The following is a 27622-nucleotide window of genomic DNA, read 5'->3' as shown; positions in this document are numbered from 1 at the left end:
TGGGCGTGTGGTATAACGTATGCCAGACTATGCTCAATGAGGCTCAGTCAAAGTTCTAAAAATTTTAACATATGTTCTACGTGCCAAGCTCCATCCAATGATGTCACCCATGAATGAGGACTGCAACCCTGCTTGTCCTTTGTGAATCATGGTCTCCCAGTTTTTATTCAGCTTCAACACAGTTTCTGCACATCAGAGGATATGCATACAGCAGGCCCCTGTTCCAATCTAAGGCAAAGGCTAGTTTGTCCTATGTCCATTTCCTAGAAGGAAAAAGCGGAACTTTCCTGCTCTCAGTGGACACAAACAGATCACTCTAGTGTGCCCTACTCATGGAATATCTGGTTTGCTACGTCACGGTGCAGCGACCATTTGTGTGGTTCCAGGATCCAACTCAATGTCCACCATGACATTCTCCATGCCTGCCAGTTATAGCCTCAAGAACCATCCTTTGGAAGATGGCCCAGTTCAACAACTGAATAGTCTCTGAAATAGGCGGAACAATCCCATACAATCCTGTTTGTTGATATAGAACACCACAATTTGGTTATCTGGACCACAACTATTTTTTTTTTAAATCTTTAGAGCATACCAAACTGCCCTCAGCTCCAGGAAGTGTATCTGCTAAAACTTTTTTTGGCAGATATGAGACCTTGGATGCAGAGCCCCTTTCAGGGGCTCCCCAACCCACGGTGGATGCATCCATGGTGAGAACAATTTCAATCACAGAGATCTGGACGGGTACACCCAGATTAGATAGAAATTGTCCCATCACCAAGACAAGGAGTCCCTGAACAATTGTGCAACACAGATGCTGTCCACAGACCCTGAGTGGTCTGCAACCACTGTGATCTGAAGATCCATTGGGCTTGTGTCATGTGGAGATGTGCCAAGGGATGCCATAAGGTCTAAAGTTTTCAACATTTCCCGCATGTTCAATGCCTTGAAATCTTCAGCTCAGTGTGTGGTGGTCAAAAAGGCAATGTTAGAAATTAATTGGAAAGGAATGTCTAGCAGATGGAAGATTTTTGCTAGTCATGTCTAGCAGAGCTCTAATAAACTTCAATTGAGATGGGCTCAAGCAGGAGTTGGGGTACTTGATAAACCCTAGTAATTCCAATGCTCAGATGATCTTTTGCATTGAATCTATGGCATCTATCTGCAATGAGCTCTTGACCAACTAGATATGCACCCCTAATTTGTGCAGGTGTGCCACCACCATGGCAAGACATTTGGAGAAGACATGTGGAACTAAATGGTAGGCCAAAAGGCAGCACATGATACTGGAGGTGATAGTCTCCCACAACAAATCTGAGTTATTTCCTGTCATGGGGAAACATTTCTGTGTGGGGCATTCCAGTTCCCTTTTTGAAGAAAGCAGCAAGACGTCCAGGGAAACCTTCTTAAACATTTCTCTTTTCAGAAACACGTTCAAAGTCCTTAGGTCTAGGAGGAGATGGAGCCTTCCTGTTCTTTGGAATCTGGAAGTACTTTAAGAATCCCCCCCTTTTCCCTATTGTGGAACTGGTTCAACTGCATTGGTCTCTAAGAGGGAGAAGAACTTCTTTTGAAATAATTCCTGAGGTGGTAAGTGCCGCCGCTAACTGGGGTCTGGGAGCGATCTGATGGAAGACCCAATAGATATAATTTGTACTCTCTTCCTATGATGCAGAGGATCCAAGCTACACTGGGCTAACGGCTTATGTAAATCCTCAGACTGCTTCAGAGGGGAAGGTCTTTAAGCACGGATATGGGAATGCAAGCTATATATACAGTCAAAACTTACCCCAGGTGTTGATTTGGGTGTTGGCTGTGGCTTACAAATCCACTGTTGCCTTGGAGAGTTAAGAGGGTCTTGCTGCCGAGTACAAGCCAGTCAGGTGGAGGACAGTGCCTCCTTGGCAGAAAAAGTGCTTCCCCTGCCCCATTCTCAGATACCTCCTGAAAGAGGAGGGCAAGTCCAAAGTGGCTGTGGAGATTTTCTGCACATTGTATCACAAATTGAACAGTTTCCTTAACCCCCATCTCTGGGAGTCTTTCCTGGACCTCAGGTCAGAGGCCTGAGGCCTACAGCCAGGCAAGTTTGCAGGTACCAATTCCCAAGGCAGAGGCACTGGATGCTGTTTTGAAATCATCAAAAGGTCGCACGGACCTTGTGTTTTCCAAACTCCAGTCTCTTTTCAACCAATGACTGGAAGGTGTTGGGCTGCTTCTGAGGAAGCAGCTCAGCCACCTCCTGCATCTGTTTCGGTAGGTCCTGCAAGTACTAGCCTATGAAGAGCTGGTAGAAGGCTATACAAAAGTGTCCAGCATTCTAGAATCCTTCCCTGAGGGCACATAGGAATGTGTCCTAGTCCTCTTGAGAGCCACCACAGATTGCTGCAGTAGTTGCCTCTTTTCAAATCTCAGAGTCTTCTGGGTGAGAGAAATTGCTCTGCTTTCTTATTCACAGAAGCCATAAAAAGGATTCTCTCACATGCTCAGCTGCACCTGCTGAAAGATCTCGAAAACTGGAACTGCCAATATCTCCTTAAAGGGCTCCATGAGTTGGAGGATATCCAGCATTTTATTTCTGGTTTCATCCTCAGTCAGCAAAGTAAAGGGAATGGCCTCTGCCTTCTCTCTGGGGAAGGAAAGATTTTCTTCATAGATTTGGGCATGTTTGAAATCTGGTTCCATGTCCAAAAGATTCAATGAGAGTGGGCAAAGAGAGGGGGACCCCAAATTACTCATCAGAAAGCAGTTAACTGCCTGGAACCACCAAAGGTGGTTCGAGTAACATCCCAACTTAGCAAAATTGCTTACCTATAACAGGTGTTCTCCTAGGACAGCAGGATGTTAATCCTCACACATGGGTGACATGGATCCTGGCATGGAAAACTTGTCAAAGTTTCTAGAACTTTGACAGGTACACGGAGCATGCCCAACATGCCATAATCCATGCATGGTCCCTCTTCAGTCTTGTAACATAGAATTATGAAAAAATAAAACAAGAAAACCCAACTCTGCGAGGTGGCAGGCGAGTTTCATGAGGATAAACATCCTGCTGTCCTAGGAGAACATCTCTTACAGGTAAGCAACTCTGCTTTTCTCTTATGTCAAACAGGATGGTAGTCCTCACACATGGGTGAATCCCTAGCTACAGGCTGTCCCCTAAAACAAAGGGACCACGGACACCTAACCAAGTGCCAATGAGTACATCACCACTGATGCTGTTTTTATAAGGAGAGACAGCCTGAACCCGAAAAAAGGGCCCTTAGGCAGGAAGAGTTGAGTTTAGAGCTGAAAGATTCTGGAGGACGGACTGGCCGAATCTGTCACTTCGGCCATTCCTTTCCAGACAATAGTGAGAGGCGAATGTGTGGCGGGTACTCCATGTCGCAGCCTTGCAAATCTCATCCATAGGAACAGCCCACAAGTGGGCCACTGAAGCCGCCATGGCTCAGACAGAATGAGCCTCGACATGACCCCCAAGCTGCAGTCCCACCTGCGTATAACAGAAAGAAATGCAATCTGCTACCCAATTAGACAGTGTCTGCTTACCAATGACAACTCCCAATCTAGTATTGTCCATGGAGACAAAGAGTTGCATGGATTGCCTATGGCCTTCTGTCCATTCCAGATAGGTTTGTGGTAAGCTGCTATAGTGCTTAAATAGACTCAAAGTGATGATGTTGCAAGGCCTCTCGTGTAGAGCAAGTGGAGGTAGGATAGAAGTTGCTCAGGTGAACAAGATAAAGAATCAAGATTCTGGGTGGAACACCAGGCAGAGCTTGATAGGGAAGTTGGCAAGGCTGCTGGTAGGTTTGAGGCTTAAAGTATGAAAAGGGCTTAAAAGATTTTCTATTGTAATTAAGTCTTGTTGACTGTTTCCTAGAAGATAGCAAGATATCCTGAAGATCAGATGAAATGTCTAGGTGTTTGTATGCGACCCATTCAATCTCCACACCGTGAGGTGTAGGGACGAGTGAAGTGGGTAAAGAAGAGATCCCTTGTCCTGGGTGAGTAGTTGGGGGCTGCTGCCCAGGGGTATGGGGTCGCAAATTGATAGGTGCAATAGGTAGCTGTACCAGGGCTGTCTGGGCCATGCTGGTGCTATTAGAATTAGAACTGCTCGGTCCTCTATGCATCTCTGGATCGTACGGGATATGAGCGGAATTGGAGGGAACGCATAAAGGAGGTCGTGAGACCAAATCACTAGAAAGGCGTCTGGAGCGAGTCGATGAGGGCTCGGGTAAACTGAACAAAAGGCTTTCAGTTTCCTGTTGTTCTCTGTTGCAAAGAGGTCTATGGAAGGGAGACCCCATACGGAGAAGTTTTGTTGAACTACTGCCTGGTCTAGTTCCCATTCGTGGGGATGAAAAATTCTGCTGAGCTTGTCCGCTCTGGAGTTTTGGATGCCGGGCAGATAAGTTGCTTAAAGAGAAATTGATCTCGGGTGAGCCCATTCCAGGATCAGGACAGTTTCTTTGCAAAGGTTCCAAGAACCAGACCCTCCTTCCTTGTTTATGTAGAACATTGTTACCTGGTTGTCTGTGTGAATCGTTATCTTCCCTCGTAAAGATTCTTCGAAGGCTCGAAGGGCGTTTCTCACCACTTTGAGTTCCTTTCGTACGCAGTCCATAGACCCAGAGTTGTTAAGTATTCCAGATGAGCTCCCCAACCCTTGGGGGATGCATCTGTGGTAAGTATTATCTGATGACGAAGGGGGTCGTAGGGGCGAGCCCGTCTGCAGCATGGATAGAGAAAGCCACCATTGGAGGTCTTTTCTCATACTGTCAAGGTAATTGGGGTAGACAGTAGATGAAGGAATTGGATCTATTGTAACTGCAGGCCCCACTGCATATGACGTATGTGTAGGTGTGTGTGAGGGACCACATATATGGCTGCTGCCATGTGTCCTAAAACAGTTAGAATCTGGTGAGCTGTTGCAGTTGTGTTGTGTAGTAGATTTGTAGCCAGCGAGGAGAGGGCTAGAGCTCTTGGAGGAGGGAGGAAAGCCTTGTCCTGAATTGTGTCTATGAAGGTGCCTATGAATTGCAACGTCTGAGTAGGCTCTAGGTTCGACTTTTCGTAATTGATGAGAAGACAGAGGTTGTCGAGACAAGAAATTGTGAGGAGGAGATTGGATTGCAGTAGGTTTCGATTGGGTGCCAACTAGAAGCCAATCGTCCAGGTAAGGGAATATCTGCACCCCCTGACGATGAAGGTGCGCCACCGTGAGACATTTGGTAAAACTCTGGGGCAGAAGAAAGGCCAAAGGGAAGGACTTTGTATTGAAAGTGCTGGTTGTCCACTTGGAAGCATAGGTACCGACAGGAACTGGGGTGCATTGGGCTATGTGCATACACATCCTTCAGATCGAGCGAGCACATCCAATCCCCTGATTGAAGATAGGGAAGGATGGATTTGAGTGAAATTTTGAATTTCTCCCTGTAGAGGTGTTTGTTGAGGGATCGTAGATCCAAGATTGGACACAGACCTCCAGATTTCTTGGGAATTAGGAAATATTGGGAATAGAATCCCTGACAGAATCCTTCGGAAGGTAATTTCTGAATGCAATTGTGCAGAAGCATTTGAAGTTCTTTCAACAGAGGTTCTTTGTGAGATGTTAATTGCTTCAGTGGAACCCAATGAGGAAGGGTCTGGAGGAAGGAAAAGTGAAGGATGTAACCCTGGCATATGATTGTAAGGACCCATTGATCAATGGTTATTTGATTCCAGGCTGGTAGATACTTGGTCAAACTGCCTCCCACTGGAGAGGGTTGTGACTGTGGCGAAAATATGTTAAAAAATTGTACTGAGGCTTTGCGAGTGGAGGATCTGCCTGCTGTCGTGGTGGATGGGCAGCTCTTGCATGTTGACATGGTGCTTGAGCTTGATAGGGAAGTTGGCAAGGCTGCTGGTAGGTTTGAGGCTTAAAGTATGAAAAAGGGCTTAAAAGATTTAAATGGGGCCCCTTCTGTAGGTTGTCGAGGACGTATAAGGACGTCTTGATGTGGATGGAATGTGAGGAGTAGTTAAGGAAAGGACGGCCTTCTTTTGTTCCTTGAGCTTAGCTACCGTTTCGGTAAATTTGTCTCCAAACAAATTTTCGGGACGACAGGGTAGATTGGCCAATTTTTCAAAGACATCATCCCATATGGTGCTGGATCGCAACCATGCCAAGCGCCTCGCTGCAACTGCATTCGCTGAAGATTTTGAGGAAATATCAAATCCCTCAGATATATCGAAATAAGTGACGAAGTCCTTCTTCGATGTTATGATATTGAGGAGGAAGGGCAACATCCGGTGAAGCTTGTTGCATGGACAATTTCAATGCCTGGAGATTCTCAAACAGGTATTGGGTTATGTAAAATTGATGATTCTGGATGCGTGCATTTAACATTGTGGACTGGAAGGATTTCTTTGCAAAGTCATCCAGCGACTTTTGGTCCCGGTGTGGTGGGGTATTAGCATGAAATCTTGACTTTCTGGCTTTTTGCATTGCGGATTAAACTACCACAGAATTATGAGGTAGTTGAACAGATGTATGAAAAGAGGAATCTTTCATCTGGTATTTTAAATCTATTTTCCTTGATGTAGGAGGACTGGTCAGTGGTGTGTCGCAGGATTTTTCCATCAGAGCTGTTAATACCGGGTGCTGCGGGAGAGCCACAAAGATCTTCAATATGTCAAGCATTTCTTGGTGGGGATCAGGAAGTAGACGCGTCTCTACATTTAAGAGTTGACCTACTTTTTCAATAAACTGTGAATACGTCAGGTCTTCCGTAGGTGAAGACTATTCTGGGGGAAGCTCTGCCGGGTCAGAGGAGTAACCCGTGGATGAAGTATCCATATCTGTTAAGTTGTGTGTCGGAGATGGTGTTTGAGTGGAAGGAACCTTTGGTGCTGGTCCTGGAATACTGGCTCCACTGCAGGTTGTGATGCGTCTGCAGGTACTGCTAGTGGGAGTTGAGATTGTTCTACTGACTGTAAAAACTGATTCACTCTGGTTGTGATTTGGCTCATGGCCTGTGTAGCCAAGCCTGAAGTGGAAGGCGTTGGCGCAGGTTGAGGTGGAGTGGGGCAAAGCCCTTCTTGAAGTGGCTGCCGTTTCTGTGGAGGCGGTTTCAGTGGTAGAAGCTGTGGAATATCCAAAAGCTGTCCTGGAGTCAGAGGCCCTTCCGATGGCAGAGAAATAGAAGACCTCTCTCCAGGTGAAGAAGGAGAAGTAAACGCACGAAATGGTGAAGTATCTCTGTCCAGATCCCCCACTGATAATAGCGACGCTTCCCGAGGCCTCTTATGGCCGGAATGGTGTTTTTTTTACATTGACTGATAGATGTCTGCGTTGGATGTGCACAGACGCGCTTCGTCTGCGGTGAGTCGAGGGTGTGTCGCAGTGGTGCTCCTGCGTCGATGCGTGGTATGCTTCGATGTGCAGGCACGATGAAGCTTCGGCGCAGAATTCCCCTTTGCGCCGGTACACCGACCGCTCGGCTCCGCTTCGATGAGTCGACACTTTGAAGCAGTTTCAATGCGTCTGTCCTCTGGAAGCGGATGCATCGTGAGGCATGCGGCTGCGATGCCACCAATGCATCACCCGCTCCGATCCCAGCCGGGAGAGCAACTGCGGGTGTCTGATGAAGGAGGGTCGACAGAGGAAGCTCTCCTCGATGAGGGGGTGACTCTCTTTGGGCCTGGGGAGGATCGCACAGAGGCCTCAGACGGGGCATAAGAACCCGTAGCAGTTAGTTGTAGCTCCTGCATTTTTGCAGCCCGCTGACGCTGGGCGCATGGGGACATGCGTCCTTAGTCCACACAGTTTAATTGGTCATGGGATGGCCCCAGACAAATATAACAGACCTTGTGGCAATCGGTGGCTGACAAGTTTGCCGCAGGAGCAAAATTTAAAGCCAGGACATGGCATTCTCTGACTGATGATAGTTTTCTAACCAAACCTTGATGTTTAAACGCTGATTTTCTCTCTTTTCTTTCTCTTCACAAAGTTCTCTCACAGGAGAGCAGAGCTCCGTGTGCCAACTGCCGCGCGGAAAAAAACTGACTGAGGAGCCTGAGGTGGATCAGAGAAGATATAAGAGGGAGCACCTAGCTGAAAGACTTTGCTAGACTTAGAGAGCTCCGCCACCTAGTGGCACGGAAGACGTACCCAGACAGCATAGCTAATTCAGCTGCTTAACTACATGAAAATACTGGGAACAGAAATTCTCCACCATGAAGCCTAGAGATAGAATTCCCAGACCTCTGGAGACAGTAATACCAGGATTACTGCTGCATCATTTGTACTTTCAAATAAGTGGTAGTGAACGAAAATGACATTACCCCCATTTTGAGGTGAAAGAAAGTCTGCTGCATTAGGTTACTTGAAGGTCCCAAACAGGGAAGCCATGCAGGCATCCATTCGCACTGTGGCAGGGTGAGTACCGTAAGATAGATATATATATATATATATATATATATATATATATATATATATATATATATATATATATATATATATATATATATATATATATATATATATATCTATCTATATCTATATCTATATCTAGATATATATAAATAACACAAGTCTAAGCTTGTTAAACTGTGGGTGTTATGAAGGTCCCAAATTCATAGATAAATTGTGTCGAAATGCTTCTATGAAAAGTGTATAGCACCAATGATATAAAGCACAAAAATTTGTGATACAACGTATTTTTTGGCAAAGTTACTTAGGTCGTTGTTCTGTGGACAAATAGACAATTTTAGATTTCAATTACCCCAATATTGACTGGGTAAATGTATCATCGGGACATGCTAGAGCAGGGGTCGGGAACCCATGGCTCGCGAGCCAGATATGGCTCTTTTGAGGGCTGCATCTGGCTCGCAGACACGTGTCGCCATACTTCGCGGTTCCCCGCTGACCCAGCTGCTCCCCGGTCCTCCGCCGCCCGGGCTTAAAATGCTGTCAGCCCGGGCGGAACGCGGCAGGACAGCTGGAGTCAGCGGCACCGGCGTGCTCTCTTCTCCTCCCCCCCCCCCCCTCCGCGGCCCGGAAGAGGAAGTGGAGAGCATCGGGTGCCTGCGCGGGAAGAAGAGACCACACTAGCGTGGTCTCTTCTTCCGCGCAGGCACCCGATGCTCACCACTTCCTCTTCCGGGCTGCGGGGGGGGAGGAGAAGAGAGCACGCCGACTGGAGTCATCCGGGTGCCAGCGCTGGAGTGATCGGGTGCCTGCGCGGGTCTTCCCGCGCAGGCACCCGATGCTCTCCACTTCCTCTTCCGGGCCGCGGGAAGAAGAGAGCACGCCGGTGCTCTCTTCTTCCCGCGGCCCGGAAGAGGAAGTGGAGAGCATCAGGTGCCTGCGCGGGAAGAAGACTGCAGCGCGGCTCGGAGGAAAATGAAAATCTTCAACCGCGGCCGATGGGACTCCGCCTTCGCCTCCGCGAGGGCTGAAAATGAAGGAGGTTAGCGTTGGGAGGTGGCTGCTGCTGCCGCGATTTCCCAGGGAGGGGGGGGGGGGAGAGAGAGAGTGAATGAGCGAGCAAGCATGTGTGTTTGAGATCCTGTGTGTGTGAGTGAGAGATTGCATGTATGTGAATGATTGAGAGCCTGTATATGTGAAAGAGAGTATGTCTGTGATTGAGATCCTGCCTGTGAGAGAGAGAGCATGAATGTAAGTTTACCATTGGGAACCTGTATGTGTAAGTTTGTAATTGAAAACCTGTTTGTTTGAAAGAGTATGTGTGTATGATTGAGATCCTTTGTGTGTGAGAGAGATCATGTGTATGTATGATTAAGAGCCTGTGTGTATAAGTAAGAGAGAGATCATGTGTGTCTGTGTCTGATTGACAGCTGATTTAGGTGAGGGAGCATGTGAGTATGTGATTGAGAGCCTGTGTGTAAATGAGAGAAAGAGAGGACATGTTTGTAAGCATGTGAATGAGAGTCTGTGTGTGAGAGAAAAAGACAGCATGTATTTATGTGATTGAAAGCCTGTGTGTGTGTGTAAGCGTGAAAAGATAGACAGCATGTGTGTAAATGTGTAATTAAGAGCCTATATAAGTGAGAGAGAAAAAACATTTGTATATGTGAGTGACTGAGAGCATGTGTGTATAGGTGTGTCATTGAGAGCCAGTGTGAGAGAGAGCGCTGGTATGTGACTGAGAGAGGAGAAAGTTCCAAGCAAACCACCCCACCTCCTGCTAATTCAGAACAATCTCAGGACACCTGGATATCAAACGTTCCCAGGTATGCAGAGCAAAAAATTTTTGTATCCTTATTATTTTTCATTACTGGATCTTTGTGTCTGCTATTTTGAAATATTTTGTTGGTATCTGGAAATGTTTTATATGAGTTTTTAATTATTGGATATTCCACTCATCAGCTGTTTCGAAATATGTTCTTTTTGTTAGTACAGTTTTACTGCTGATGATTTTATATTTCTTGATTTGTTTTATAAGGATGTGTGATGTTTCTTTTTTCCTTTGTTACACTGCATACAGAGACTCTGGCTTGTTGCAGTTTCCAATTCAGTTTTTGTCTGCATGCTTCTTGTTATGCATTTTGGTCTCTTTATTCTATGTTAGGTGAGGGACAGCACGTGATTCAGGTGAGGTTTTCTGCTGGCGTGTAGTTTCTGTGTAGGACTCTATAGCAGCCTGACTTGGTCCGTTTTCCTAATAGGAGATGTATTGGTGTCTTAAGGCCTGGTGTAATATTTTCAGAGACTTATTGTACTTTAAAAGTGTGATCTTACATAAAATGCACACATTTACTTGTATTTAGTTTTAAACATATTGTATGGCTCTCATGGAATTACATTTTAAAATATGTGGCGTTTATGGCTCTCTCAGCCAAAAAGGTTCCTGACCCCTGTGCTAGAGAGATAAAGTTCCTGGATGGAATAAATGACAGCTTTATGGAGCAATTGGTTCAGGAACAGACAAGAGAGGGAGCAATTTTAGGTCTAATTCTCAGTGGAGCACAGGATTTGGTGACAGAGGTAACGGTGGTGGGGCCGCTTGGCAATAGTGATCATAATATGATCAAATTTGAATTAATGACTGGAAGGGGGACAGTAAGCAAATCCACGGCTCTCATGCTAAACTTTCAAAAGGGAAACTTTGATAAAATGAGAAAAATAGAAAAAAAAATGAAAGGAGCAACTACAAGGGTAAAAAGTGTACAAGAGGCGTGGTCATTGTTAAAAAAAATACCATCATAGAAGCACAGTCCAGATGTATTCCACACATTAAGAAAGGTGGAAAGAAGGCAAAATGATCACCGGCATGATTAAAAGGGGAGGTGAAAGAGGCTATTTTAGCCAAAAAAAAACATCCTTCAAAAATTGGAAGAAGGATCCAACAGAAGAAAATAGGATAATACATTTAACTCGCCAACGCTTATGCAAGACATTGATAAGACAGGCTAAGAGAGAATTTGAAAAGAAGATGGCCGTAGAGGCAAAAACTCACAGTAAAGCAAAATTGCTTACCTTGTAATAGGTGTTATCCCAGGACAGCAGAATGTAATCCTAACATATGAGTGACATCACCGACGTAGCCCTATAGCGGAAAACTTTCTGTCAAAGTTTCTAGAAAACCTTTGACTGGCTGTGTGAGCCTACTGAGCATGCCTAGCATGCTATAATTCCTCGAGCCACAGGGATCTCCCTTCAGTCTCGTTTGTAGCAATAAGCTTTAGCTAAAATATATAAAATAAAAAAACATAACGGACCCAACTCCGCGGGGTGGTGGGTGGGTTTCGTGAGGATTGCATCCTGCTGTCCTGGCTCGAAGCTCCAGGAAATTGATTTGGAATGTTGCTTCGAGATTTGTCCAAGTGTCTTGAGTCTGGAGATTGCCTATGTGAGCTCCCCAACCTAAGGTGGATGCATCTGTAGTTAAAGTCACTTGTGGAACTGGTTGCTGGAAAGAATTTCCTGCTAGCAAGTTGTCTTCGTTTGTCCACCAGAGAAGGGATATACGTAACTGGTGGGTTATCTGGATTTGATGTGACAATGGTTGAGTGGCTTGGTTAGCCTAGTTTGTTTACTGGTGTCAATGTTTTACATTGTATTAATTTTTAATGTTATTTGTTTACATTTTTTACTGCTAGTTTTATATATTTATAATAGCAGTTATTTTATTTAATTTATGAATGTATGCTATAGGTTATGTATTTGCACTATTTGTTGGTATTTTAAAATTTTTCCCCCTTTCTTATTCTATGTAAACTTTATAGATGTTTCTTCCGATTCTACAGTTAATCAAGAGTTAAACTAAATACCCACACAGGTCATCAGGAGTTGGCATAGAGAGAATCAAAAGGCAGCAAATTGGTGGTTGGTCTATGAGGGCCTGAGAGAGGGTCAGAAGAGCAATTTTCACAGACCCCCACAAACCTGCAATATATGTCATTTCATAGAGCTTAGTTCTTTGTATGAGAAAAGATGTGGAGGAAAAGGAGTCACGTACATTAAAACTTCCTCCCAATACTTCATGTTCTTCACTTGTCACAGTTTTACAGCACTTAAATAAAGTTATGCTGTCTGTAGATGTTGTGCATATCTGAAGAATATATGACGGCTTCAGTACAAAAAATATTTTCATGCTTAAGCAAATTATCTGCAATTCCAAAGAACCTCTGGGAACAATCACATTGGCAAGAGTCAAAATGTTCTTTTACTCTGCCACAGCAGCACCTTTCTTCTTAACAGAGCTGCTGTTCTGTGTACTGCTGGCAAAAGAGGGAAATCAAAGTCTAGGCTAGCAAGAACTTCTGCCTCTCAGTTCCCCACATTTCCTTCTGTATCGCATGCACACTCAGGTTTTCATTCCTATTTAAAATCCTATTGCCACCCTGCACAACACTGTGGCCTGATCCTTGCAGTATATTTCTACTACCCTAAATCCAGTGCTGCCAACTTTTCCATCACTCTCAGAACAAGAATTGATTTACATCAAAGACTTAAAAAATAGCCACCAAAAGCCTGGCCAGGAAAAAGGGAGGAACAAATTCTCATCTGCCTGCCATGTCAGTCTGAGGTAAGGAGAAATTTACATTTTGGTCAAGTTAATGTCTCTTGGCTACCTGTCTCATGGTCATGCATTTTTTTTTTTTTTTAATTGCAGACACATATTAGCAAATCTTTTAAACAGAAAAATTGCACTAAAACCTTCAACTAAAGTTATTATTCCTTTAGAATATTTCATCTATCCCTAGGGACCTTCGTTTTCACTTTGTTTTCCTGGAAATTTCAATGTTATAAACAAAAAAACCCACCCACTGTAAAAATGTCTTTTCCACTGACTTTTCTCCTGTTATAGTAATTTTCCATCAATTTCTTTTTGTTATAACATTCAAATTGCAAGGGGAAAAATTAAATAATAAACACTGAAAAGGTCCCTATCTATACCTTATTTGAAACATCTCACTTTACTTGCTTGACAAGGGGATAGTTTAACTTCTAATCTTTAACATTATTTTATAGAACTTTCACCATTCACCAAACTACTCAAAATAATCTGTAAGCAGAAGCTGCAAAAAAGTTTACCTCTTGTTGCCAATGAGCATAATGACCATGTTTGAATTAGAATGCTGACGAGCATCTTCTAGCCAGGTTGTCAAATGGTTAAAAGTGTCCCGCCTAGGCATGAGCAATAAAGATATAAATATTAGTGCCAGAAATGAATTTCATTTAATTATAGAAACAGAACAGGATGGCAGATAAGGACCATAAGGCCCATCTAGTCTTTCCAATTTCATTCCTGGAGCAATGTCATTGACCTAAGCTGATCTCTGGCATTCCTCTCACTTCACTAGTAAGGATCCTCTATGCTTATCTCAGACTTTCTTGAATTTTGTTACTGTTTTTGTCTCCACTATTTCCACTGGGAAGCTGTTGCATACATCTAGTCTCATACAGGGACATCGTATTCTCGAGCAGTCTTTTCTCCCAAAACAAAGTGTGCTTTTTATGCAATTATATCTTTGACATATCTGAATGTCTATCATATCCCCTCTACGTTAGAGCTTACAAATTTAGGCCCTTAAGTCTCATTTCATATTGCTTTTGGTGCAGACCCTGCATCATTTTGCTAACACTTCTCCCCTGACCCTAGTCTCGAACCTTTGAGTTAATGGCTTCCAGAACTACACAATATTCTGTGTGAGATCTCACCAATGACCTGAGCAAAGGTACTGTCACCTTCAAATGTTAAAAGAAAAATCTAATCTTATGGACAAGCAACTCCACTTTGCTGTAAAATATTTTTATATACCTGTGGAACTAAAAGCTCAATAACCCAAAACAGATCCGAAATATCTCTAGCTTAGACTATGAAACAGAAAACAATATAGAAGATTCCAACCTCGTTTATCTCCTCTTTCATAAGCTGTAACCCAGCAAATCAGGTTCCTGCTCTGGTTGGTTTGGAGAGGTCTCCTCTGAGACTGAACCCCTCTACACTGATCTTCAGTCAAAAAAATTCTTTGCAGCAGCCATCTTCCAGTCACCTCTGACACATCTAAGCCTCAATGACCCTCACCAGAAGAGTAGTGCCATCTGTCCACAATGGCAAGAAATGCTAGCTTATGACTAGTAAGCTTAAGTTACAGCTTTGACAAAATATTGTTTTGTCTGTAGCACAGAATTAACTAAGCTGTTATAGTAATATACTTTTTTCTGCTGTGTAAACCATCTTAATTGAACAAGGCAATTGAACACTGCTATTTTCTGGCCTGTGCATCGACATCTTGTATCCCTGGAATGCCCAGAGTACGCTCAAGTCTCTCACCTTGTAATGTCATACACTAGTAATGCCCCGGCTGCACCTCTGTAGTATGACCTTGTGATGGAACGAAATGACTCCTGCCCCGCCTATGGGAAGGGGAGAACAATAGGGGAAAGTCTGTTTTAATTTCGTGTCACACATTTCAAAATGATGAAAACAATTATACTCGTTACTTGATTTTTCAACTTTTGGTGGCATAAATAAGCCTCATTGGAGCTGAAAAGGGAAGCCATGGCACTCCAAATTTTGTTGTTGTTCTTCCAGAAGCAAGACCTTTAAACCTTTTTTTGGCAATCCCTGACAACCCAATTTACTGAATGGCTTCACAATACATGAATCATTATTAGAGCACAGAATGGACTCCTAGCAACTAAGCTCTGAAGACAAATCTGAAAGGAAGCAAATAACCCAGAGCTTCGCATTTGAATTCAATATCCCGCTCCCTGGGGCAGCTGTTGACACTAGAATAAATAAAGCCCATTGTAAATAAATGATGAATGACATCTTTACGCCCACCATCTGCTGGTGTAAAGGTTGTCGGAAGGCCAAGGATGCAGATTTTATTTGTTATATCATAAACCACAGCCAGTTTTCAACAGTCTTAAGAAAAAATTCTCTCTAATCATTTCATTACACGAGAAACCTCCAGAAAAATGTTTTCAAATTTAATTTTATATTCTAAATTATACTGATATACACACTCAGTACTACACTTAATCTACTTCCTTTGTCTTTGATATATAATGCTTGTCAAAAGGCAGCAGGATGTAAAAGTCATCTTTATGCTCACTGGTGAAACGGACACCAAAATTTCTACATAATTAGCAAGGATCCTTTGTTCTTTTCTTTTTTTTTTGTGGTTCTCGCAGCATCTTCCTGCTCCATTGGCTTTCCAATTCAATCAGAATCAGGCACAACTAGGGCAACAGTGCCTAGAGCATTCATGCACATCTAACCAGGGATTTTCCCCCCCACTTCTTGATTTTATCCCCCTCCCATCTAGCTGCTGCAGCTACAGTCTCTCAGGTAGGGTGGGATGCATTAAGGTTCCATCAGTCAGCTAGAGATCCTTATTGCAGTATCTGGACTTCTTCCAAAACTATTCTCTCCCCCTTTCCCGGCTCTGAACACTACTACCAATATGGCATCCTCAGGTCCAGCTGGATCCTAGGAGCAGAAGCCAGGCACATGAATTGAAGCAGAGTTTCCTGACTGGCCATCGAGTTGGCCCACTTTTTTTTTTTTTTAAACAAAAATTTCAAAATATTGGTTGTATAGCAGTTCAAAATAAAGGAATTCCTTCACAACATTTATCAAAAAGATGAGTACTACATTTCTACTTTTTTGAATTTTTAGTTTATTTGCTTCAGAAAATACTATTTTAGTTCAGTAAAAATGATCAAACTAAAATGTTTCAGGTTTGCCAGCTTCCAGGGATCTTCTGCTTCCCCCAACAAGGTCCTTCCTCAACCTGTAGTTCAGTACCCTCTGTACTATGCAACTCTTGGGCCAGAGCTCAAGGGCTCTGGTGGACTGTAGAGAGAAGCATTCTTTTCACTGCAAGGAGAAAAAGTGGAGCACTACTGCCAGCATCAGCCAACAATAGTATAAGGAAGGGGAAAAATAAAAAATTACATGAGCTCCTCCTCCCTCCTGAGAAGAGGCCATAAATGTCTGCTCTGGATGGACCATGAAGCTGTACAAGATATCTGACAGATAGAGGAAGCCGAAACTAGAAACCAGGGGTTGGACATGGATGTTGCTAATAGTCGTCGTCCGTGCCCTGTGGAGTTTTCAGTTACCGTGCATTCCAGATCTATTTTTGGATGAAGTATGTAACTCAGTCTGTAGCAATACCTAACTACCCATTAATAATTTAAAGAGCTGCTAATGAGCAGTATTTTTGAAAAGGGATATTTCAAGAAAATGTACTCTAAGTGATACTCAGTTTCTAATATTTCAAAAGGACTGAGGGAAATACTCTAGCTGTCATATTAATCTACATAAATATGTAGACATAAGTGACCTTAAACAAATTATAGGTGATGTCTTTTTACTGACTAGCTTAATAATCTGACTAGTTTTTGACAGCTATGCTCCCATCAAGTTAGTGAAGAAGCAGCACAGTCATAATGGGTTTAAATAGTACAAAGTGAGTCAACTAGGAGTCAGTCACTTCTGTCACACCTACACCCTACTCCCAATACATGCTCTCCCCTTTACAGATCTATAATGGCATATACAGGCAACCTAAGGATAGTTGACTCTACTATTTAAACTCAGTGTAACCACCCTGTTTCCTCACTGACCTGATGAAGTAAGGATAACTTTTAAAAGCTTGTCAGACATACTGACAGGCCGATTCAGTAAAGTCCGCGGGAGAGCGGACGAACGCCCGCTCTCACGGCACGCGCACCGGCCACTCGCCGGTGCGCGCGATTCTGTATTTAAATTAGGTGACACGGTAAAAACGGGGAAAAGGAGCGGTGGCTGTCAGTGGATTTGACAGCCGACGCTCAATTTTGCCGGCGTCCGTTCTCGAGCCAGCTGACAGCCACGGGCTCGGAAACCGGACGCCGGCAAAATTGAGCATCCGGTTTTCGGCCCGACATCCGCGGGCCGAATTCAAATTTTTTTTAAACTTTTTTTTTTTTTTTTTAACTCTTCAGGACCTCCGACTTAATATCACTATGATATTAAGTCGGAGGGTGCACACTGTGCACTTTCCCGGTGCCGGAAGAAATTAGCGCTGACCTTTGGGTCGGCGCTAATTTCTGAAAGTAAAATGTGCGGCTTGGCAGTGCTCGGAGCGCACTGTACTGTATCGGCCTGTCAGTTTAATCAAGGTATCACTTAGAGGAACATTACATTTCTAATTTCTTGTCCATTATATGTCAAATTTCTTATTTAAGGTTTTTATTTACCGACAATCATAGGTAAATCATGCTGGTTTACATAGAACAGTGTTAACAGGAAATGATGTCTGTGCATCTTATGAAGTGAATATAAAAAACCCAAAAAAAAAAACAAACCTCAAAACAAAAAACTAACTACAACCCCCTACCAAGACTTGCCAAAAGACCCTGGTGGTCCAGCGGGGGTCCGTGAGCGATCTCCTGCACTTAGGTTGTCCATTGCTCCTACCATGTGACAGGGGCCGACCAATGGCACCAGTAGCCCCTGTGGCATAGTAAGGGCAAAGGGCCATTGGCGCCATTTTGATTACTGGCAGCAGACGGCCCAAGTGCAGGAGATCGCTCGCGGACCCCTGCTGGACCACCAGGGACTTGTGCAAGTCTTTGGCAAGTCTTGGGGGGGGGGGTTAGGAGGGTGGGGGGGTTGTAGTTGGTTTTTTGTTTTGGGGTTTGTTTTTTTATATTCGCTCCATAAGATGCACAGACATTCCCCCCCCCACACACACTTTTGGGGAAAAAAAAGTGCGTCTTATGGAGTGAAAAATACGGTACTAATCAGACTTAGGATGCACATATGCTGGGTTCTGGAGGGAACCGTGGTGTCTGGCCCCTAGACAAGAACAGTTACTGGACTAGATAGGAGATTATAATATGGGGGGGGGGGGGGGGGAGGGGGAAGACTCTGGGTAGTAATGAAGATTCATGTTACCACAGAGCTTTCCAAACTTTTAACCAATGTGACCCCATTTTAGCACTTGAAAATTCACATGATCCCAACGGTTGACCAAAATGAATTAGCAAAGGTACAGTCCTCCGTACCCTCTTTATACTTTAGCAGATTCCCTCGCTAAGCTCTGTTCCTCTCACTTCCACAGGTAATCCCCCAGCTGATCCTCTCACCCTCATGTCCTTTTAATAATCCCCAACTGATCCTCTGTCATCTCCCAATACCTCTCTCACTTCCCCAGCCTCTCTACCTCTCTCTTATATTGCCCCTCACTCCCCTTTATATACCCCAGATGATCTTCTGTCACTCCCCTCCTCACACTCTGTAACCAAATCTCTCAAATCCTCTCTGCATCTTATCCCTCACTTCAAAGAGCCCCTCCCTCCAAACATCCCCTTGGCCAGGGTCAGCAGCAACATTTTCCTTTGGGCCCTGGGACAAACATGGATACAACTGATGGAATGACAAGTACAACATTTTTTAAATTCATGCAAAGCAAGGTTACTATAGGGCCTGTTAGCATCTGCTGGCTCACAGGCTCGTCAGTCGTAGTAGCAGTAATCTTGATGACAATTGCTGGGTTCAGTTAGGGCTGGTGCGTCCCAATAGGCGAACAAGGTGGCCGCCTAGACACCAGCCATTAGGGGGCAGCAAAGAGCAGCCATTTGGGGCCATGAGTGGAGACCATCCCACTCATGGCCAAGAGGAGTAGAGACTAGACAGAAACTTGGCGGGCCACGAGCAGCATGCGTGTGTGTGCGTACGAGACAGCAACGGTGTTAATGACAGAAGGAAGGAGCCTGTGTGAGGGTACATGTATGAATGACACAAGGAACCTAAGTGTGTGTAAGACAGGGGGACCTGTCTGAGTGAATGAGACCAGGGCCTAAGACTTGGGGGGGGGGGGGGGGGGGGGGGGGAAGCAAGGCAGAAGTTCACCTAGGGCACTTAATACCCTTGCACCAGCTCTGGATGCAGATGAACAAGAAAGGATTGAAATCTTGGAAAGAAAGGATTACAGAGGCCCGCTGAGAGGAAGTAGTCTAATATTTTAAGGATTCTCCTCTGTCAGTAATAGGAATGAATGGCCCCATGTGACATGAAATACCCCTCTAGCTCTGCTACATCAAAAGGATTAAATTACCATCAATCAGGAAGCCTTTTCAAATGACTGCTGAATTGCAAAGTGAATGTACAGCAAGCTAACTTAAATAAAGCTTAGAATCCACAGAAAAACAAATTTTGTTAAAAAAAACAAATAAAATGAATCCAACAAAAAAAACCTGCACTCCATTCTGTGACAACTTTGGGAAGGTACCCTTGGAAATATATTGAATTTCTGTTAAAAGCAGACTTCTAGAAATAAAAATGGCGACAGAGCTCTTGCAGCTAAATTCTCTTCACTTAACTGGTATAAATCACTATTCAAAATTATGGCATGGGTCGCAATGCAGCATACACTTGAAGTCAAATTCCTGGAACTACAAGCCCCCAACATTCTTCTCATTCCATAAGAGATCTGGGTTTAGATGTGGGTTTAATTATTCAGCCTTACGACCTATGCTCAAGCTGAGTTACAGTTCAGGGACAGCAAGTAGGTCCCTGTCCCCAAGAGGGCTTACAATCTAAGAGGACAATAGTCAGTAGGCTGGTGAGTGGCAAATTCATCCAGGTAAAGTTATGTGCATAACTTTTCATGGATATTCAGCAGAATTTTCCCAAATAAGTTTCCAGCTCAGTATACCTTAGGACAGTTATTTTTCTGACCAGCCTTACAAGTGTGACTTTAGCTGGAGAGTACTCAATAGGTGCACTCACTGGCTAAAATTTAGTCCTGTCCTCAGAACATCTTCAGTGTTGCCTTTTTGCCTGGAAAACTTGTGTGGATATCAAGCTACCTGCAAACAATATATACTGTTGGCAGGGTGTGAAGTTTTCACATCTCAGTTATCCAGATAAAGGTTTTTGAATAAATCAACCACAAAACTGATAATTGGGAAGTTTACTCAGGGATATTTGTCTCTGAACCCGAGATATTTACTTCTATGCTTGATTTTTTTTCCCACAGCTACAAATTTTGTGCAATAGTGGTCACAGTCAGTTATTACATGGCAAAGAAAGTACTTATATTCTAGAATATATTGGCTCAATATGTATCAGTACTGAGCTGCCTTCCCCTGCTAAAGAACCAGTTAGGGGAGTTCCAAAATCAGGCACCCCATCTGAATCATCTTTACCCAGACCTACATCCGACTGGGAAAAACCAGGCTTAGTGAAATCAGAGGAAGATAATTCTCCCTGAGCCTCCAAACAGTGCTGGCACAAGTCAGCAGGCACACCTGGTTGAGATGCCTGAATATGACAGGCAGTGCAAAGAGAAAAGTGCTTAGGTTTCTTAAGATATAGGTGCCATTAGACTGGTAGTGCGCTGATTGCTGTCCGGAGGCAGGTGTCTAGCTTTTTTTTATTTATATATATTAAGCGCAAAGCAACTCTCAACTTGTGCGCACAGGTAAGCGGACAGCCACTTAAGGTACCGTTCAACTTGGACTACTAGGCCTGCTTAAGTGTCCAAAAACTGGACACACAACTTGGACGTATAGCTAGACACACAGACCGAATAGACAATCCTGTAGAGGGCAGCCTAAAGAAAGCACGTGAGTTGTCTTTGAGGCCCACCACGCGGCACGCAATGAAAAGGCCTCAGAGTGGGGTCTAGCCTACAAAGGCTGTTAAACCTGCCAGGCTGCCCATGTCCCTTGACCTCCCACAGAGCAGGACGAATGTCGGAACAATGCGCTGAGCACGGAGACTGGGGAAGGAAGAAGTCCTACAGCAAAAAAACCCTCCTCCTGTGTCTTTTTTTTTTTTTTTTAAACTTATCTAAGCTCAGCCTTACCTGGCTGAGTATAGAGACAGTCTCTAGCTGCAGGGGGAGAGGGCAAATGCCATCACTGCTGCCTTTCACCTGCTTAACAGCTAAGTCCACACCAGCTGAAAAACCAGCTACTGGACCAAGGCACTCATCTGAGGGACAATGGAAATCACCTCAAGAATTCTCAACTGGGGGAGGGACCTTTTGGTATCACCGCAGGAGAGTGGGGCAAATGTTTTCTCCTCTTTATTTCTTCCTTTTTCAAATCAAAGCAATCCCCAGTAGGGAGATGCACATCCACACCATCTGCTGGAGAGGAAAATACTGGCATGCTAATGTCACTTCAGGGGTATATATACTGTGATGTCAGATTGCTTCTGCTGAAGTCTTATGTTCAACAATTTACAGTCTCATGCTCCATCTCCTTGTCTGAGTCCTAATTACAAAAAATTATTTATATATTTATTTATTTATTTAGAAACTTTTATATACCGGTATTTGTGGGGACATCATACCGGTTCACATAGTAACTGAAAGATTGGAAAATACATTGCAACAGGGGAATGTAACTGGGCGGGGGGAAGAACAGAAAGGCAGTAGGAAGGATAGGAGAACAAGAAGGTAATAACCAAAACAATTTACAATGAAAGTCTCCTTAATAAGGAGGTTACCTGAAAGGGGACTGCGAGGGGGAGTGGAGGGAGTTATTCTGTGTAAGCATGGTTGAACAGGAGAGTTTTTAATTTCTTTTTGAATTTAAATGCACAGGGTTCAAGTCGCATGTGGACAGGTAGTGTATTCCAGAGAACGGGCCCGGCAATAGAGATGGCACGGTCTCGGGTGGAGGAGAGATGTGCCTGTTTCAAGGATTGAACGTGTAGGGTGCCTTTGTTGGTAGATCTGGTGGCTCGGATGGACAGGGGGGCAGTGAAAGGGAGGTCGAGCCAGTTGGAGTTGTGGGTGTAAATGGACTTGTGAATTATGGTCAGAGTTTTGTAGTGTATACGGGACATTATGGGGAGCCAATGTAAATCCTTGAGGATGGGGGTAATATGGTCATGTTTGCGTGTGTTTGTAATGAGTCTTGCAGTAGCATTTTGCAGAAGTTGAAGGGGTTTGATAGAAGACAATGGGAGCCCTAAGAGGAGGGCATTACAGTAATCTAGTTTGGAGGTGAGGGTAGCTTGGATCACTGTGCGGAGGTCATGGGCGTAGAGCAGGGGTCTGAGGAAGGAAATCGGTATTGTACTACTCAAGTTTCACATTTGTGCTAATTCAACCTCTTTATGTGTCTGTACAGATCCAGGTATGAATTCTTTTGACCGGTTTCCTCCTGTTCCTCTGTAGTTCCAGTTCCCAGGGCTGAAATCTAGCACCATGAAAACTATCTGCAACTACCCAGGGATTTTTCCCCCTATTTCACATCCTCCCCACTCATCAACATGCCTAGTCTGGTTTTTGCAGTGATGGTTTAAGGTCAGGGGCCATGCACTAGGGCTTTTTCTAGAGTCTTGCAATCATGGGCCCTGAATTCAGTTACTAGATATCACCTTATGCAATAAGCATAACTTCTTCCCCTCAGGGGCTGTGAATGCTGCCTCTTCAACATCCCCAGCCAACACAAGAAGAGGAAGACCCACCAGAGGACTGAAGCAGGGACCTTCAGCACAGTATTACACAGCACTGCCACCGAGTCACCAGGATGGCACAAATAAATGACGTTTTGATATGTCTTAATTTGGGGACATGGATATGTTTTAATAAATGTAAACATCAAGGGACATTAATAGTTGTATCATATACAAAATACAGACAGTGGCAGCAAAAGGGCTCTGCTGCAGCATAAAGTTAAATACGTTTAGCTCAGTCCTAGAAACTTAGTTCAATATGGCTGTAACTATGAGGAAGAAGATAGAAGGGACAATTCCCCACCAACATGCTGCAAGCAGGGGAGGCATTACTTGCCAGATTTAGTGAAAAGCACTCCTGGGTTTCAGAGTTTATCATTGCAAAAGCAGGAACTGCTCAGGGAGCTAAGTGCCCTGTATCAGTAAGCAGCTGTGGGCCAGACTGGAATGTTCATACACTAAGCACAGCAGCAGAAAGCACTAAAATCCCCTCCCCCCTGTGGCTACCCCTCCTACTCAAGTTCCCATCCTGAATCTAGCACAAAAACACTGAATGGATGCATTCAGGCTGGAGGAGGGGTAGGCAGTGAAGAACATGCACTACTACAATTCTAGTAGTAACACTCCAGTCCATCTGATTCCTTGACCACTTATATTTTTATCTGCTGGCTGGAGCAAGGGGAGATAAATTGGAAAGGGAAATAAATGCAACAAGGAAGAGAGAGGAACATTGGATTGAACTATTGCCACCACCAGCAGTGTGATTAATCTGGAGCGAACACAGAAGACTTTACTGTACGCCTCCAATTTTGGGCTCTGGAACAGACCTTTGTGATACCACAGAGGGACAGAATTCTGACTAGACACATCATTCTCTAGTTTGGTTTTTTTTTTTTTTTTTTTGGGGGGGGGGAACCAGAACCAGGTTAGATTTGTACTTTTAATGTTTTTCAATAGCACCAAGTCACATAAATGCAGGAGTCAATCAAGCTGTGTGTGTGCTTGTACAGAATGAATAAAAGAAAAAAAAACCAAAACAACAAAAACAAATGGGACTAGGATTGAAATCTAATGCTGAAACATCTGCCCACTCTTCATTCCCCAAACACTCAGCATAGCAAAAAGAAAATTTTAAAAAAACTACCCTTGAACTGATGGTGCACTATATGGTCAAGCAGTCATTCCAAGTTTGATTTTCAGCTTCATGGTTGGCAGAACGTACATCTAGGCTCCTCCAATTTCAATTTACAAGAAAAGCAAAAGGGGCCATGAACCTAAAAAATCAGGATTTACTTTAAAACAAGTCAATAGTTCCTTTTTTTTTTTAAACACTTTTGGTGCTGTAGCTTCAGGTGGTGTGCTATACTAACATCTAAATGAATGAAAAAGGAAATGAGCTGGGAACCCAAAGGAATCCCTGGGTGGTGTGATTTAATGTTGTGGTTCTTAATCTGGGAGGGCATGGTTTTAGAAGAGGTACTGTGGAAGCAGCCCCCTATCTGCTTCCTCCTCCCTGCCCACTGAAGCAAATAGAAACTGGAAAAGAGTCAACCATTTTGCTCTAGCCTCCCATTCATAAAGGAGAGAGAAGCTATTCTATTAAAGCAAGTTTGCTTATAGTAAAAAGTGTTTTCTGTAGATAGCAGCATGAATTAGCCAAGCTGTCTTGGGTAACATCACCCGACGGCACACAGTTCGGACCTTCTCAAAGTAGCAGAGATTTGCTGTTCTGCCCATGCGTGGCAGTTCTCACGTGATTGCTCAGTTCACAGCAAAGATCATGAACTTAGCCCCATGAAGAAGGAAGAGGCTGCCAGGGAGACGGATGGGTATGCAGGGCTAATTCATCTTGCTATCTACGGAAAATACCTTTTTGCTAAGCAAACTTACTTTTTCTGTTGAAAGGCAGGCTCAATTAGCCATGCTATCTTGGGAAGTCCCAAGCTAAGGGTTGCCTTAAAGTGCCACTTTAGTCGTTTTTGCTTCTTTCCAGTTGTATTGTTTTTCTTACAATCTGTCAGCCTGGTGGAAGCCTCTAGTAGTTTCAAAACTGAACTCAACACTGCATTGCCCACTGAACTTTCAGACGCTGAGAGCTTATCCAAGCAATAGTGAGCTGTGATGGTATGAAAAGATGATCAAGTTGCAGCTCTGCAAATATCCGCTATGGGCACATTTTTCAAGTGTGCCCGTGAAGAGGCGGTGGATCGCACTTGATGGGCCTTAATAGAACCAGTTAGGGGTAGAGCGGCCAGAGCATAGCGGTGACAGATACTATGTAGATTGACAGTTCTTTTGGTTACTGCTACACCTAGTTTATTGGGGTTGTAGGAAACAGTTATTGGGTACACCTATGAGCTCGCGTCCTTTCTTTGTAATTTGCAATGGCTCACTTGTAGTCAAGAGTGTGCAAAGTTTTTTGTCATTCGTTTCAATGCAGCTTAGGAAAAAGTCGGTAGTGAGATCATTTTATTCAGATGAAAAGAGGTTACTACTTTTGGCAAGAAACTTCGGATGTGGGCATAGCACCACCTTTGTCATGGAAGAACTGAAGGTAAGGTGAGGTATGAACCAACGCCTGCAGCTTGCTAACTTGTCTTGCAGAGGTAACTGCTACTAGGAAAAGGACTTTTCATGTTAGGTATTTCAGAGGTGCTGTTGTAACTGGTTCAAACGGGCTTATGATTTCCCATGGCACTGGAGCATGTAGATGAAGTAAGCCCTTCATGAAACATAAGATTAAAGGGTGTGTTGAGATGGGAAGCCAGTCTACTTGATGATAGGCTGTGATAGCATTTAGATGAACTCTTACTGATGAACTACAAAGACCTGTGAGAGAGGTGATATAAATAGTCGAGTAGGCCTTCAGGGGAACAAGTAAAACGGTCAACAATGTTAACCCTCCCACCCTTCACTCCCCAAACACACAGCATATCAAAAAGAAAAATTTAAAAAACTATCCTTGAACTGATGGAGCACCATATGGTTAAGTATTGGCCATGGCAGATATATTGACTAAGACTTCATGCTCAATCCCCATGCCTTGAGAAGGAATAAGGGAAGGAGTGGGTGCAGGAGAGTTCTCCTGAATTAGGAGACCCGGATGATTCTCTAGGAGTCTCGAAGGTTGGACTGAAAGCTGTACAAGGTAAGCGAACCAGGGATGTCTTGGCCAGGCTAATGCTATGAGAATCATGTCCGCCCTGTCCTGAATGCACTACTGTATGGTTCATGTAATGAGAGGAATTGGTGGAAAGGCATTGAGAAGCCCTGCTGACTAAAACAGAAGGAAAGCATCGTGAGACTCTGTGGTCTGGAGAGCAGGGAGCAGAACCACTATTTTCTTGTTGAATTCTGTTGCAAAGAATATGAACTGTTCCCTTCACTGGAAGATGTCGTCAGCCACGTTCTGGTCCAGTGCCCATTTGAGTGAATGGAAAACCCTGCTGAACTTGTCTGCTTGTATATTTGCTATGCCTGGCAAATAGGAAGCTTGGAGAACAATTAAGTGTTGGATTGCCCATTCCCATATTAAGACTGCTTATTTGCACAAGGCTAAGAAACCTGTGCCTCCCTGCTTGCTTATGTAGAACATGGCAACCTGATTGTCCATGCAAACCATTATTGGCTTCCCTTGCAGAAACTGTGCGAATACCAGTGAAGTGCTGCAGATTGCTCCAAGTCCAGTAGATTGATTTGGTACATGGATTGTGTTCACCACTTGCCTTGAGATTTGCAGTGAAGTAGGTGAGCTCCCCCACCCTTTGCTGGAAGTGTTGGTGGTCAGTATTAACTGGTGAGGAAGAGGCCTTAGATGTGCTCCTTCCTGCAATATCTATGGTTCAGCCACCATATTAAGTCTCACTTCATGGAGGCCAAGGCCACTTTGGTAGAGAGCGGTTAACAAATTTGTAACCACAGAGCCTTCATTCTCCACTGCAAGCATCGCATGTGAAGACGGGTTACAGAAACAGCGGGAATGGCCACTGCCATGTGGCCTAGAAGGGCCAATACTTTGCGCACCATCATCCTGGTGTGACATTTTAGCGGTAGAGCCTGGAGTCTCAAGCGTTGCACGCTGTCCTTGGGTAGAAACTGCAGAACTTGGGTTGGCTCTAGTATTGATTTCTCGTAGTTTATCACAAATCCCAGCGTTTTGAGGCATTCCATTGTGGTTTGGAGGTTGTGTTGTAATGCTACTTCACCTGGAGAAACTATATGCCAGTTGTTGAGGTAAGGGAAAATCCATATCCCTTTCTGGTGGAGATGGGTCACAGTCACCATCAAGCATTTTTTTTTTTTTAAGACCCTCGGGGCAGAGGAGAGTCCAAAGGGGAGTACCTTCTACTGGTAATGCTTGGTACCTTATCTGGAAGCAGAGGTACTGCCAACAGGAGCGGTGGATTGGGATGTGTGCATACGTGCCTTTCAGATCGAGAGAGCACATCCACTTTCATTTGTATAAAGGGCAATATAGACTTGAGTTGTCTTTTTGAATTTCTCACTATTAAGTGTCTTGTTGAAGGGGTGGAGATCTAAAATTGGACGAAAATCTTCTGCTGGTTTCAGAACGAGGAAGTATTGGGAATAGAAGCTTCGCTGAATTGATTCGCTGGGGTGTGTAGAATGGCTTCTTGAGCTAGTAGCTTTTCTGCTTCCAGATGTAATAAGGGAATCCGATATCCTGCGTAGGT

At 44.0% G+C, this 27622-nt stretch overlaps 1 protein-coding gene across 1 annotated transcript in view; it reads right to left on the bottom strand.

Annotated features, from left to right (window-relative positions):
* Positions 1-27622, bottom strand: part of RAB2A (RAB2A, member RAS oncogene family) — a 232645-nt gene that overhangs the window by 93914 nt on the left and 111109 nt on the right. Inside the window, exons 4-5 of the mRNA XM_029591354.1 lie at positions 14787-14869; positions 13544-13636 (exon numbers count right to left, since the gene is read on the bottom strand). Of these exons, the coding sequence (XP_029447214.1) occupies positions 13544-13636; positions 14787-14869 (176 nt within the window). The remainder of the gene's footprint in view (positions 1-13543; positions 13637-14786; positions 14870-27622) is intronic.

Source organism: Rhinatrema bivittatum, chromosome 2 (assembly GCF_901001135.1).
Source record: "Rhinatrema bivittatum chromosome 2, aRhiBiv1.1, whole genome shotgun sequence".
NCBI classification, from domain to species: Eukaryota; Metazoa; Chordata; class Amphibia; order Gymnophiona; family Rhinatrematidae; genus Rhinatrema; species Rhinatrema bivittatum.
Note: the sequence above shows the minus strand (reverse complement) of the source record. Positions and strands in the feature narration are given on the sequence as shown.